The following is a 15,218-nucleotide window of genomic DNA, read 5'->3' as shown; positions in this document are numbered from 1 at the left end:
TTCAGTGACTGTAGAAAATTAGTCACAAGTAGATCCACAATGGGCCATTTAAATCCATTTAAATGTATTTTGGGGCCCTACCCTGAGTGCTAAGGACAAATGTCACCCTCTGTAAACCGACATTCTTTTGTGATCCTGACACCCAACTTATTGTGAGAGTATTTCCCACATTTGACTTTGGGGAACCCCAAGTCTTAATCTTGCTGTCAACATGGCTACCATATTTGTTGGTAAGTACAGACAAATGCATTGTTGTAAAAATCTTTACTTAGGTTCTTTGGTTAAGTTTCACAGAGACTTTTCATCGTTTCACTCATTTGCCCCCAAATTGTTTATTGAAGCTAGTATTTCTTTATTTTCTCTTCCCTCTGACACTTGGACTATTTTTGGTGAGTAACTTACTGAGTCAACCCCTCTGAGAGGGTTCTCAGGTCTCAATTTCACTTATAAGGAGACAAAATGCATGGGCTTTGTGCTAGCTCCTTTTTTTTTTAGGAGAGCATTTAGCGTCTCTGGATTTATCTATGCATTTCAGATAGGACTTGTGAGTGAAGGCTTATTTCTTTCACAACTTTGGTTGTTCACAGTGTTCCCTAAACTTAAGATTTCATGAAATAAGCTATATAACTAAAAGGGGATAAACAACTAAAAATATTTATTTCAGGAAATAAAAAAGTTAACCAAAGAATTTTATTGGTACATTCTTGGACAATATCACAGAATTGAAAGAATGGAAAGGGGGAGTTTTTCAGCAAGGGTGTTTTTCCACTAAATTGGCACATAAGCAGCAAGATTAACGAAAGTACTTATTACAAACAGTAAAAAACATACATGCTTTTTTTTTAAGTCCTTATCACACTGGTCAGTCATAGGGGGGCATGAACAAAACCTCAAGACATGAAAAATCCATATTCTTTTCTTCAAATAGCTTAATCATTATTAAAATTATTGCAAAATATCCATTTACCTTAATTAAAATAACAAAAGAGAACACAAATACAAATATTGAACATAAATTATTAACATGTACTGTAAAATACATTACTGGCATGCATTCCAAAGATGAAGACCTCTATTCAGTTCAGCCAATACCTTCCTTTCATGTGACCTATCCTTATACCAAAGATAGGTGGGTGGGGCATACTTTCTCAGCACAGTTTTTGGTCTTTAAATACCTTTTTTGTGTTAAAAAAATAACATGATTTGCAGTGGTACTATAATCATAATTATACAGTCATTACATATGTGGTTTTAATTTCTTTCTTTTGTTTTTTTTCTTTTAGTCTGCCGAGATCTTTTTAACATTTGAATTGTTTAAAAATTTTTCCAAATATTCTGCCGTCTGAGAGAATAGGGCTCTATGGAAACAAGGCATTCGAAAACAAACAGTGAACCAAGGTACAACATCAGATGGCAAAGTGCAAAAGTCCTCACAAACTGTACAGAAAATTTCAAAACCTTGCAGTCTGGAAGTACATACGTAGAAAGACAAGTCAGCCCCAAAACGTTCACTGTGGCTCTCGATGGTTCATCCTAAAGAGCCTGGGTGGGACTTGAGTCTCAACACTCCCTGTGGTAGGGAAGGTCCAAAATTGCAGCCGAGTTGGCAGTGCTGATGCCAGTGACTTATTAAGCCAAGATAAAGTAAGAATATTTCATAAAGCAGCTGTGTAGGACACTTGGATCCTCTAACGTTGGTCTCCTGGCTGGGGATGCTCCTCCAGTGATGGGCAGCGGGCAGGACCAAAAGAGTCCTATGCCAGGTTGGGTGACGAAATAACTGAGGGTCTTCCTCTTCCATGGTTCCATGGAATGAAACAGGTTAGATAACCAGGTTATTATAACTGACATACTTCTTTTTTGCAGCAGGGCCTGAAAGAAAAATGTAAAAGGGTCAGTTGTAGCAATGACCTTGTTTGCAAAGGTAGAAACAGATTTAGATCCAGAAGGACCTGGGTGCAAAGTCAAGAAGGAACAATGCACCACTAAGGAACACACAAATCACTTTGGATTCCTATGACTCTTTCTAAGGTTTTGTCTACTAAAATCTGCAGTGTCCAGCAATTCTCAAACCACCTGTGTTCTTTATTCTGAGATGTCTCCAACCTCCCTCTTTATGGTTTATAATGGTTAGTAAATTAATAGTGGATGCCATGCTTTCTAATTAGCCAACCTTAAGCTTAAAGAGCCTACCCATGTTGCAGTATATTTTGTTGTGTAATCTTCTCCCAGACCTTCTCATAAAAAATGGTTTTTGCTTGGGAAAGGTCTGTCCTGGGTCACTGGAATTAATGTTGGTTGACTAAAGATTAGGTCAACCAGAGTGTCTTGTTCAGTTAGGAGTCACACAATCAAATTACTGTTGACTGATTTTCATAGAGTTTTCATCAGTAAGTTGTAAATGTAATTTGTGGAACAATTTCCATCAAAATCTGAGGCTCACTTTAATCTCAACATGGATGCATTACATTGTTTTCCTTAAATGTGGGATAAATTACTTATTTGGCATAGTAATTCTGGGACCCAACTCTACTCATTCATTCATTCATTCATTCATTCATTCATTCATTCAGGAGATACACATCAGTTGCCTACCATATGCCAGACCCTTTCCTGTTCTTGGGCTGGAAACAAAGACACCGAGATCCCAACGTATGACTCTGATTTATACTCTAGTTCTCAATACCAAGTAATATAATTGCTGTTGTGTGACATGTTCTTTATTTATTAAATGGTAGAAGTTTTACATCAGCTTCTGTTGGACACAAATTAACTGTCAGGGAGCATTTACTGATGGCTTATTTTACTTAACGTTTTTTATTCTAAATAGTATTATTCATTTAATACAAACAAGTAACAAGAGTCTTAAAAAACTCTTAAGTAGGGATTCATATAGGGATTTAGAAGAATCGAGAAGCCACAATAACACACTGAGAGAGAGTTTGTATCTGAACTTTGAGTAAGTAAAGCAGCCAGTATTTTACTGATATATACATGCATGTGTACACTAAACAAAAAGACAGATTTTCTGGATTAAAAATTTAGACTCTGGTTCTGACAAATTCTGATTTGAAGACTCAGACTCCTTTATGAAATCACATTGCATTTATTAACAGAAATTATAGGAAAAATGAATTCTATGAAATGGGGGGTCTTCTGGAAAATAGGGTCATGAGACAGGTCAGGATGCTGCATCCTCGATAAATGTATGGTATCAGCAATGCCCCAGTATTCTAAGAAGGTTCCCATTGTTGTTACAACCTTTACTGTCTTCTTTTATATGCTCAGTTTGAGTATAAAGAGAATAGCTTTCTAAAAATGTTTTCTTGGGGCGCCTGGGTGGCTCAGTCGGTTAAGCGTATGACTTTAGCACAAGTCATGATTTTGTGGTGTGTGAATTTGAGCCCCGCGTCAGGCTCTATGCTGATGGTTCGGAGCCTGGAGCCTGCTTAGGATTCTGTGTCTCCCTCTTTTCTCTGCTCCTCCCCTGCTAATGCTCTGTGTCTCTCTGTCTCAAAAATAAATAAACATTAAAAAAAATGTTTTTAATGTTTTCTTTACTCTGAAGCCTATTTACAGTGTCATAGCTAGAAAGAAAACTTGGAGCAGATAGGTGCAAGAAACAACCACAACCTACCTCATTAGCATGCCAATATGCTAATTATCCTCAGGACAAAGTGGGGGGAAATCAAAGGAAAAACTCAGAGGCTTAAAATGACCTAAATACGTGAGACTACCTCTATTGTGTGATTATTGTGTGACTTTTTTCCCTATAAGCATAACTGTCTAGTGAAAAAAGCAAAACACAATTGAAATTCCTCAAACAAGTTTTTTAAAATACAATTTCTCCAGAAGAGTCTTCAGCAAAAGAATAAGTTAGAATATGTTGCCCTTACATTGCACAGCTGAATATTGGTTTGCATTAAACTATCATCACGATGCGGTAAAAATTTTGAAGTGATAATAACAATGGTGGAAATTTACTGATGCTTGTCATGGATTATCTTCTTGTGTTTGCAAGCCTTGAGATGAGTGCTTTCATGATTGCCACCTTACATAGGAGAGGTCTGAGGCTCAGAGGGACCAGCATTCCAAGGCTGATGTTTGAATCTATAGTTTGCTCTCCATATCATAGTTGGAAGACCATGCTTCATTTGGACTCACGTGCCCCGGGTTCTAATTTAGTTCTATCACTTACTTACTTGAGGTGTGACTTAGACCAGTCCAATGACACTGAACTTCTCTGAGCCTTTGTAAAATAGGTAGGATAATTGTCACCCTGTGGTCTGTTAATGGCATCAATGTATGAAATACTCCATTTTCTCATCTGGTAACATAATGCATGACAGTATTTTTATTTTTTATATAAAAATTTTATTGTTTTTTTTTAAATTTTTTTTTTCAACGTTTATTCATTTTTGGGACAGAGAGAGACAGAGCATGAACGGGGGAGGGGCAGAGAGAGAGGGAGACACAGAATCGGAAACAGGCTCCAGGCTCTGAGCCATCAGCCCAGAGCCTGACGCGGGGCTCGAACTCACGGACCGCGAGATCGTGACCTGGCTGAAGTCAGACGCTTAACCGACTGCGCCACCCAGGCGCCCCAAAAATTTTATTGTTTTAACGTTTATTTGTTTTTGAGAGAAAGAGAGTGAATGGGAGAGGGTCAGAGAGAGAGGGACACACAGCATTTGAAGCACGCTCTAGGCTCTGAGCTGTCAGTACACAGTCCAACGTGGGGCTCAAACTCACAAGTGGTGAGATCATGACCTGAGCTGAAGTTGGACACCCAACCAACTGGGCCACCCAGGAGCCCCCCAAAATTTGTTTTTAATGTTTATTTTTTCTGTGTGAATGAGAGGGCGGGAGAGAGGGACACAGAGCATGAGTAGGAGAGGGGCGGAGAGAGAGGGAGGCACAGAATGTAAAGCAGGCTACAGACTCTGAGCTGTCAACACAGAGCCCGACATGGGGCTCGAACTCATGGACTACACGATCATGACCTGAGCCAAAGTTCGCTGCTTAACCCACTGAGCCACCCAGGTGCCCCCATAAAGTTATTTTTAAATTGCAACATTTTATACAAATGATTAGCCTCAGTTCATGCTTTCTTTGCAGAATAGCTGGAGATCATTGCAACTAATGGTGATGGAGTTGTGCAGGTCCTAGAATGGCAATTTACATGCATTTCAAAGCAGTGTCCAATGTATTATTATGTTTATTTTTAAAATGTTCTAGCCTTGTGAGTAAATAAGATAAGTGCCTGTGGTGTCTGATAATTCTGTTTATTTGAATAGCAATGTAGTTTATGGCCTAGAAAAGATAATTGCTTACTTGTGCAGTGAAATACTTACTAAGGAAATAAACTTTTTAAATTTTAAAACAGAATTGTTTTTTTGTAAAGTTACAAGTTTTAAGGACCATTAGGAACATATGGCATGGTTCCTCTCAAATTTTTTAAAGTTACCTACATCAGTAGTTTTCAAAGCAAGCTCTCTTAAAGAGTTTATGTTTACTATGAGGCAGTGTTGTGGACACAGGCTTTTGCAATGAAGTGCTTTGTTCCTTAAAAAAACATTAGACATTCCAACTTACTCTTGGTGTATTATCAAAATCACACACAATTTGACATTAACTTGAGTGAACTGCTTTTTTCCTTGAGTTTCTCCCAAGTCTGTTGGTCTCACAAAATACTTAATTTCTCAGGTGTGTTCCATGGAACACTTAATACCCCAACTATAGGAAGTGAAGAAAAAAAAGGAAAAAATGGAAAGGAAAAAGAGTCTTGTGGATATTATACACAACAGTGAATTATGGGAAACATAAATAAATATAAAATTTTGAATGAATAAAATAGGTCTCTTTTCTCTCTTCCATATTTTTTTAAATAATAAGGAATTGTATAGTTCATTAACAATACGCTATGTTTCTGTGAGCTGTTTTTAAAATTTAAATGTATATGTAGATATGTATACCTATCAGTGTCTATGAAGTGATTCACACAGCCACACAAATTGTAGGCAATAATATATCACAGCCTTGAAAATAACACATTAATGTATTAACATCTCTGCTTCACGTGCCTCTCCATCCACCCATAGGAAATAAAAACACAGTCAAAGCCTCCCCTCCTTCCCCTCCCCTTTGACAGGCTTCCCTCCTTGCCTCCCACCAATGCTATTATTCTGATGTTGGTGTGCCTCTGTCCCAGTGAGATTCATGCTGCTGCAGTCTGTGTAGCCGTCCATAAACTAGAGATAGTTTTGCTTTGTGTTTTTTAAATTGTTTAAAAAATACCATTCCATGCATATCCATTTGCAACTTGTTTTTCATATAACATTGTTGTTTTAATATTAATTTATGTTGATTGGGTAATCAGAGTTACTATAGAGCTTCTTTTTTATTTTTTAATGTTTATTTTTGGAAGAGACAGAGAAAAAGCATGAGCGGGGCAGGGGCAGAGAGAGGGAGACACAGAATCCAAAGCAGGCTCCAGGTGCTGAGCTGTCAGCACAGAGCCTGATGCGGGGCTCAAACCCATGAACCCCAAGATCATGACATGAACTGAAATTGGACACTTAACCCACTGAGCCACCCAGGCACTCCATATAGTTTCTTTTATAAATATACCAAATATTTCTGTAATTCATTTTTTATTTGGTGGACTCTACTTACTTTATAATTATTTTCAATAGCAAACAATGCTGGAATAAATGGTATCTGAAAACAAATACCATTTCTAAAGTTAAATTATAAAGCTATTAACTAGGAGATATTATTTGCAATATATTTAACTGACAAAGGATTGTTACACAAAATTTTTAACACAGACCAATTAGTAATAAAAGACAAGCTAATTTTTAGAAAATGAATTGAAGATATGTAAAGGTGATTTGTGGATAAAAAAAAACATAAAAAGGGCTCAACCTCATAAATTAGAAAAGTGGAAATTAATAGTAAGAAAGCGTTTCATCCCCAGCTATTACAAAATAAAAGGTGTATTTGCACTGATACCATTTGCTGGTGACGTTGGGAAGAAATGGGGATTCTTAGACTACACTAGTAGGAATGGAAAGTGATAAAATTTCATGAGAGAACCATTTGGAAATACCTAGAAAAGATGATGGACTCAGCAACTTTATTTCTACATATATATCTGAGACACTTGTTTGTATGTGCACATAGATGTGTGGGCCTTCCAGTGCTGTTACTACAATTATGTGGTTTGTGATTCTCTAAGAGGGAATTCTCCTATAAGGGCTGGGTGTATAATACAAATGAGCAAAGTGGGTCATGTGTAAGATGTTAAGGAATAGCATGGAATCTAATCCACTAGAAAACACATGCCCCATCTGAACAGCATAACCATTTCTAGGATGTTACCTCACTTTAGTCAGATATTTCATTTTTTTAAGTTTATTTATTTTGAGAGAGTTCATAAGTGTGTGAGGAGGGGAGGAGCAGAGACAGATCGGGAGAGAGAAAATCCTAAGCAGGCTCCACACTGTCAGCACGGAACCCAATATGGGGCTCAGTCCCAGGAACCATGAGATCATGACCTGAGCCAAAATCAAGTCAGATGCTTAACCCACTGAGCCACACAGGTGCCCTCAGATATTTCATTTCTAAAAGAGGAGCTGTACTTATGTGTTGTTAGGTAAAAATTCATTTTTTATTCTTTTGAAATTTCTTTTCAAAATTCATTTTTCATTTATTGAGTGCATATTTTGTATTAGGCTCTCTTCCAGGCATTAAAAATACCTGTTTTTTTAGTGCACAGTTCAAAATTATATTAAAACCTTTAGCAAGTCAGCGGAAAGAGGTCAGGGGCCAGAGTAAGTCTCTGGGCAGCCACCTGTAACTCTGTGATGTTATTTGCACTGTTTTCCAAATTTATTTGATTGTGTAGCATTCTCCCCACTTTTTAGTGGATCCCTTGGTACTGTACAAGAATGTACTTTGGGAAGTAAGTTTGGTTATTTCTTAAATTTTGGCCCTGCCTACTACATTTGTCCTTTGTAAAGTTCACCAAACTGGAATACTGGTTTATTGCTTGATGGAACTTGGTTCAAACTGACTTTTCTATGAACCCATCCTAAGCCATATCTGTGTCTCTCCTTTCTTCCAGCCATTACTTACCTCCCAATCATAATTCACGGTTGTTGTTTAGTTAAAAATACTTTAAGTGGGAGAGATTCTTCATATTAGAGTTTATGTTTACTAAAACAAAAGGAAATACTCCTAGTAATTGGTTCTGTGGTCACTGGCCTGCTTCCTGCCTGTTTGTTTCATCAAGTAAATGGCCTTAGCCCACCACTTACTGGCAGATGAGTTGATGTTACCTTCAGTTGTTAATTTTCACTCAGGATTTCAAAACTAGTAAACTTCCTATATTGTATTAAAAAATAATTTTCTAGGGGCGCCTGGGTGGCGCAGTCGGTTAAGTGTCCGACTTCAGCCGGGTCACGATCTCGTGGTCCGTGAGTTCGAGCCCCGCGTCAGGCTCTGGGCTGATGGCTCAGAGCCTGGAGCCTGTTTCCGATTCTGTGTCTCCTTCTCTCTCTGCCCCTCCCCCGTTCATGCTCTGTCTCTCTCTGTCCCAAAAATAAATAAACGTTGAAAAAAAAATAATTTTCTAATGATTTTTCCTAAATCTTTTTTTTAAATTGAGTATCATCCAAGAGTAGTAAATTACACCCCCTAAAAACATGCAAAACCCAAGAATGGGGAATATGATTATCAAAAAATGAGGTATTCACAGTTGTGTAATGTGAACTCTGATCTAAGAAAAGCTGAGACTTTTCTCTATCTTTTCTTCCCCACCTCTAGCTGTGTTGCAACAACTTACCACCAGAATTTTTGAAGTATTTGTCTTTATGTTAGGTAGCTGGACATCTTGACACAAAGAGCTTAGCAGGGGTGAAAATACAATCAGCTAAATACATCAGGATTCCAAATCACCAGTAATTCTAATCTAGTCACCAAAGATCCAGAATCTGAATGTCTGTCCATATATCCAACCGCCCATCTAACAAAATATTATTTAGCATCGATTAAATACCAGTAACTTTACTACATGCTAATTATGCAAAAACAGGCTTGGAAGTTTGCAAGCTGTTTGGTTCCCTTCTCATTCATTGTATATTTGAATTATTTGACAACATTTAGAGAGGGCTGCCATGTACCATCAACAAGGGCTTGGCATTTCCTTTATTTTTTTTTTAATTAAAAAAAAATTTTTCCCTTATGTAGCATGATCAGGATGAGGCAGGAGATCTTAGGTCAGACTCACATTGAGAGGAGTCCCCAAAGCAAATTGGTATCTTTACCAGAGTTGAATGAGGGAGACCATTTAATGGATGATGGGGCATCGAAGCTGCTGGGACCAGTCTACCATGTTTGCAGACAATAAATAGTAATCCAGTTCAAGGGAAATAGAGAAGCAGCATCCTAGAAATCCTTGAGAAAAAGTATGCTAAGTGCTTTCCCCATTTTTCACCAGGGACAAAGAAAGGAGTCAGGTGTAGTCCATTTTGTTAATAGATTTTATAGTTGGGGAAATGATTATAATGCTTGTGGTAAGTGCTTAAAGATATTTGACAAGGGCTAATTAACTCTGCCTTGGATGGAGGTATATTGTACAAAGCCTGAGAAGGCTTCTCAGTGAAATGGGCATTTGATCTGGATGATGAATGTGAAAACATAGGAAGGACGCAGGTGATATAAAAGTACATACTGTATTCTCATTAAAGTGCATGGAGAAGGGAATCAGAAAGTTCTGGAACTGAAGGATGAAGGGGTAGGAGGGTCCAGATAATTACTTCAGTAAATATGTATGATACCACATTAAATTCAAGCTACAGGAAATAGTGATGAACAAGACACAATCCTTATGGTTATCTAGCTGCCTAAAGGAGTCTCTTGCCAAAGGCCTTGAATGCCAAGTAAGGCAATGGTGTTTAGGAGGCCATGGGGAACTGTCAGTGCTTTTAAAGCATAATCTTCAACTTGAGTTTCCTCCCTACAATGTTAATTACCTGTCTCCTAATCTGGTTACCTCCTGCTCCTTGTTCTCCTTAAAGTTTCTCAAAGTGACTCAATTCAGGGAGTCTTTCCTGACCTCCCCCAGACAAGCTAGGTGCCCCTGCTCTACTCTTTCATGGCCCCTATATTTCTCCTTTGCCATATTGCACACAGCCAGGGTGCATTGCATTTTGCTCTTGTGTGTCTCACACATTAGCAGTGGAGAGGTAAGAATGGAAGAATCCCTGGATTTTCCTAGTGCTTAGTAAGTGCGTGATACAAAGTGCTCAGTGCTTAATGAATCACTATAGAAGAGCTTCTGCTCTCTGAAGTCATTGTCAGCTCTTGGAGGGTCTTAGTAGAGAAAGAGAGTCTCCCCTTCCCCCGACTCCCCAAATACACGGGAACTTCGGGGGCTTTGCCAACCTCTTTTTTTTCCCTCAGTGTCCAACTTGATGCTGTTGTATACAAAGCTAACAACTGCTGTAACTTCTCAGATTTCATTTGTAAGTTTTAAATCACAACATTCTTTTTTTCCCCTTTTAGCATCCACAGAGGCCTAAAACAGCCTAGCTAAAATTGAGAAATCAATTTTCAATTCTGCCATGAAAATAGTCAATGAACATTCTAGTGTTTCTTTAAAAAATCTAATTTGTTTTTTAAGATGTAAAGCATCAAGAAGAGGTTTACATGGTTCTTAGATGTATTTGAAGCAAATAGACTAAGTCTCTGTTTGGAAACATCTTTAAGCGTGGCCAAGTTAAAATCTGTCTGGGTAGTTTGATTAAGGCTGTATATGTTTTGCCTTAGGAAAAAATAAAAAGAATGGACTAAATTACTGCATTAAAGATTTCTACTTTGTCTTATGTACTCTGCCTGGGCACTGAAAGCTTTTGTGTATTTTGCAATTTCAATATAGTATGGATGTGAGCATTCTGGAGCATATTATGAGTGCATTCCAATGGTGCATCCAAGACTGAAGCTGTGCCTGAAAGCTTGTCTTAAGGATAATGTTATGAATAAGGCAGTAGTGACAAAATAGTAGCAGAGTAATACTTAGTGTTCCTGGATGAAAAGCTCTTGATAAATCCAGGCCTTGCTGTTTGGGGGTAGGAGATTCATAGTCCATTCATTCATTTCTTTTTTCTTTGTTCCACTAATACTAAGAACTTAAAGTGTGCTAATAGTAGCTTGTTTAAAAACCAGTGGCACAAAGATAGGGGGAAATATTCTCTAACTTTGAACAATGCCTGTTTCAGTGTGATTCAACACATAGTTATTGAACACCTACTTTGTGTCAAACATTATTACAGACAGGGAAATGTGGCCATGTTAGCATTCAGTACAGCCTCTGACTGTATGGAGCTTACATCATCTTGGGGAGAGAAAGATTCAGCTGTTTCTCATTTTCTGTTGTTGTTATCTTCTATAAAGTTGCAATAAACACTGAATTGGTGAATTCTGAACCATTGCTCCTGGGGGAAGTGCAGGGTTAGGTTCCTATGAGTCTCTGGCCACAGCATTTTATCAACCAATCAAGATATAACCTTAATTTATGTTTTTGTTTTTTCTGTTTGAAGACACCTTATATAATATATATTATTGATTGGTTATCATTGAACTCATGACTAACAGCATTATAACTCATAGTTGAGCAAAGTTTGAATAATACATGCATCCTGAACTCAAGAACACTACACAAGACTTCAGCACTATGTTTGGGGGATATTTTATTTTTTTTATTTTTTATTTTTTGGGGGGGTATATTTTAAATGGTGAATCACAGAAACACAAAAATATAAAACTTGGGTATTAAGCAGACTACAGAAGGCACCCTTAGAACTGAAACAAGGCAGAAGATCACCTTGTTCAGCCTCAGCTGAGAATGTGTGCAGTGACTCAATAATTTCCCTATTCTGCATGTATCTGCAAATGACTGTAACAGTGCAGCAAGTAATGGTTTTGGAGTTACAAATCACTTTCAGAAAGTGGGGGAGTCTGTAAATATAGAACCTGTGAATAATAAGGATGAGATCTATGCTGATGTCAGGCAATCCTAAACACCATGAAAGAAGTTGACTAAGGGGCTAGACCTAGATTAGGCTGAGGTTGCTGTCCTAAGAAGGGTTACAGTTAAGGTTCAGCAAGGCTGACATTTGAGCAGAGATTTGAAGGAGATGAGAGAGAAACTATGAAAATTCTTGAATCATAGAGTGAACAGCAGGTGCAAAGCCCTGAGGTTGGCATTAGAAAGGCCAGGAAGGCTGGAATTAAAGAGAGTGAGCAGAAATGGGGGTACACATGAAGAATTCCAACATGGCAGAAGGTGCCATCATAAACTTGTGCAAGGAGGAAGGGGTGAAAAATACTGCTTGAGAAACTCAAGGAAGGTATCAAGGTGGAGGGAATATGGAAGTGTGTCTTGAACAGTAAATTGTGGGCATGTCTTGGGCAGGGGACACAGAAGTCATGGGCACATGTATTTAAGAACATTCCATGTGGAGGACATGACATTGGCAAAGGCCTATTCTGTGAAATGGCTGAGGGTTTGGAGAGAAAGGCAAAAAGTGTGGAGAGTTGAAAGAGGACGGGGTTTGTGCAAAGAAGAAAGAATGCTGGGAAAGATGATTGGGGAGATTAATCTCAGATTGGCAATGATGTTTTACGTTACATATAGGGTAACATATGGATATGAAGCTGAACTGTGAGAAGTTCACCAATATTTGAATAAAGGAGAGAATGTTACAAAAGTAACCTGAAGGATGGATTGAGAATGGGAAAGAGGTGGGTAGTAGTTACAAGCTAAGACATCAGCTAGCGGTTGATGGTGTGATTAGAACTGTGTGTGGTAAGTGAAATTCCAAGACAATACTACAGTGGGATTCTAAATGAGAAAGCATCTCATTGTGCCAGCAACACCCTAACTAACACGTTGTTCTCTTGGGTAGGAGAACACAGGAAAGTGCCTTTGGGGCCATCGTCATGGGTAGCATCCTTGAGGCCAGAGCTACCCTGTGTGTTTGTTTGACTGATTTTTAATTTATGAGGGGGTATATGTGACATGACAATAAAGTGGTGTTAAGTTCAGTTAGGTTTACTTTTAATGTGACTATAGATCTCAGAGAACTCAGAGGGCTCAAGGAGAGGAAACTAAACAGGACTACTGGTCAAGGCAAAGAAAAGAGATGAAGGAAACCTTAACTTTCCTTCTTAGAATCCAATTCGTCTTATGCTGGTAGGCCAAAGACAGAGCCTGAGAATGAAAGCTCTGTCTAGGAGTAAAGATTTAGTATCCTATGGGCTGCATATTTTGGGATACTGGCTTTGCAAGATAGAAGGATTGGAATCTGCTACAGATCCCAGAAGTCAGCCATAACTTCAGTTTAAAGCAAATAAAAAACAAATGTTTCCTAAGTGTTAAATACTGGTTGCTGGGGATACAGATGTAGTAAGTCATTTCCCCATCCTGAAGGAAGGTCTCAGTCTAATAGACCAGACTCCCTGGTGGCTAAACTGAGCACTGAGTGCAAAGCTTGAGTATATAACAGTCAACTTTCATACAGTGGCTTCTACAGTGTATGAAACTGACCAGCTCATACTCAGAACTAAACCTGTTGTCAATTTCAACATCAGAACTTTGATGATGAAAATTCGTTTTTTATTGTTATTAATTTTGTAACTTAATTTGTTGATTTATTTAACAAAGTTTTTATGAGCAAAGACATTAACATTAAAAAACAGTGAATTTCAAGGTGCTTTATTTTTATTTTTTTGTGTGTAAGATTAAAAACTTAAAAGTAAAACAGTAAATCCTATGAGTTAGTATTAGAAAAGTAATATGTATTTGGACAAAAAATATGTATTAAAAATGTTCAAAAGAGGGACACCTGGGTGGCTCAGTTGAGCATCTGATGCTTGATTCTGGCTCAGGTCACAATCTCATGGTTTGTGGGATTGAGTCCCACGTTGGGCTCTGTACTGACAGCGCAGAGCCTGCTTGGGATTGTCTCTCTCTCCCTCTCTGCTCCTCCCCTGCTCATGCCCGCGCATGCTCGCTCTCTCTCTCTCTCAAAATGAATAAATAAACATTATCCAAAAAAAAAGGTAACTATTTTAACATAGTAAAGGTCATATATGAAAAAACCGACAGCTAATATCCTATTCTGTGATGAAACACGGAAAAATTTTCCTCTAAGATCGGGAAGAAAGGGACGCCCTCTTTTACCGCTTCTACTAAACACCATTTTGGAAATTCTGGCCAGAGCAGTTAGGCAAGAAAAATGTGTGCATTGGAGCTCCTGGGTGGCTCATTCATTTAAGCGACCAACTTTTGGTTTCAGCTCAGGTCATGATCTCATGGTTCATGAGATCAAACCCTGCGTCAGGCTCCATGCTGATAGCTGAGAAGCCTGCTTGGAATTCTCACCCTTTCCCTCTCTCTCTGCTCCTACCTGCTCATGCTTTCTCTGTTTCTGTTTGTCTGTCTGTCTCTCTTTCAAAGTAAATAAATAAACAAACTTAAAAAAAGAGTGTTAAAAGAAAATAAAAATGAGTAAGGTATAAGCATAAAGATACTCATGAAGAGGTACAATATTTGTAATTTTGAAGAATCTAAATCACTCGCACTAGACAGGGGTTAAATTAATTCTAAAGCATTCTTTAATGGGACATTTAAATCTATCAAAGGTAAGGGCTATTAAGATGATGGAGGAACTTGGGAAATGTTTATGCCATAGCATTAATAATGTTTAGTACAAAGAACAGGTTACAAAATTGTAAGTACCCTATAATTAAACCTGTGTACTGGAAAGACTGAAAGCAATTGACCAAATTATTAAAAGCTAAAAGAAAGCTGGTGGACTTTTCAAATACGCCAATATCGTAACAGACACAAATAAGATGTGGGACTCTTTGAGATTAGGAGTCTAGGGAGACGAAACCACTAAATGCACTTCCTGATCCTTGACTGACCATGGATTAAGAGCAAACAAAACCCCAAAATATTGGCTGTACTGGGGAAAGTGGGAACATGTGAATTTTGACTTAATACTAAGTAGTAACATTGTATCAATATTAAAGTTATTGGGCATGAGATGGTATTAGGATTGTGTAGGGCAGAGTCCTCACACTATCAGTTGAGGGAAAAGACCAGAGATTTTGTATTCAGATGAAGCATGGATGGAACAGACCTCCTA

General features: G+C 38.1%; 1 protein-coding gene across 2 annotated transcripts in view; it reads right to left on the bottom strand.

Moving 5' to 3' along the window:
* Window positions 1–1,542: 1,542 nt before the first annotated feature.
* Window positions 1,543–15,218, bottom strand: part of GRM7 (glutamate metabotropic receptor 7) — an 862,204-nt gene continuing 848,528 nt past the window's right edge. For both annotated transcript variants that reach the window (XM_047851063.1, XM_047851065.1), the window contains exon 10: window positions 1,543–1,872. In XM_047851063.1, coding sequence (XP_047707019.1) covers window positions 1,823–1,872 — 50 coding nt within the window. In that variant the 3' untranslated portion in view covers window positions 1,543–1,822. The remainder of the gene's footprint in view (window positions 1,873–15,218) is intronic.

Source organism: Prionailurus viverrinus, chromosome A2, assembly GCF_022837055.1.
Source record: "Prionailurus viverrinus isolate Anna chromosome A2, UM_Priviv_1.0, whole genome shotgun sequence".
Taxonomy (NCBI): domain Eukaryota; kingdom Metazoa; phylum Chordata; class Mammalia; order Carnivora; family Felidae; genus Prionailurus; species Prionailurus viverrinus.
The sequence above is the reverse complement of the archived record's forward strand: the minus strand, read 5'-3'. Positions and strand labels throughout refer to the sequence as shown.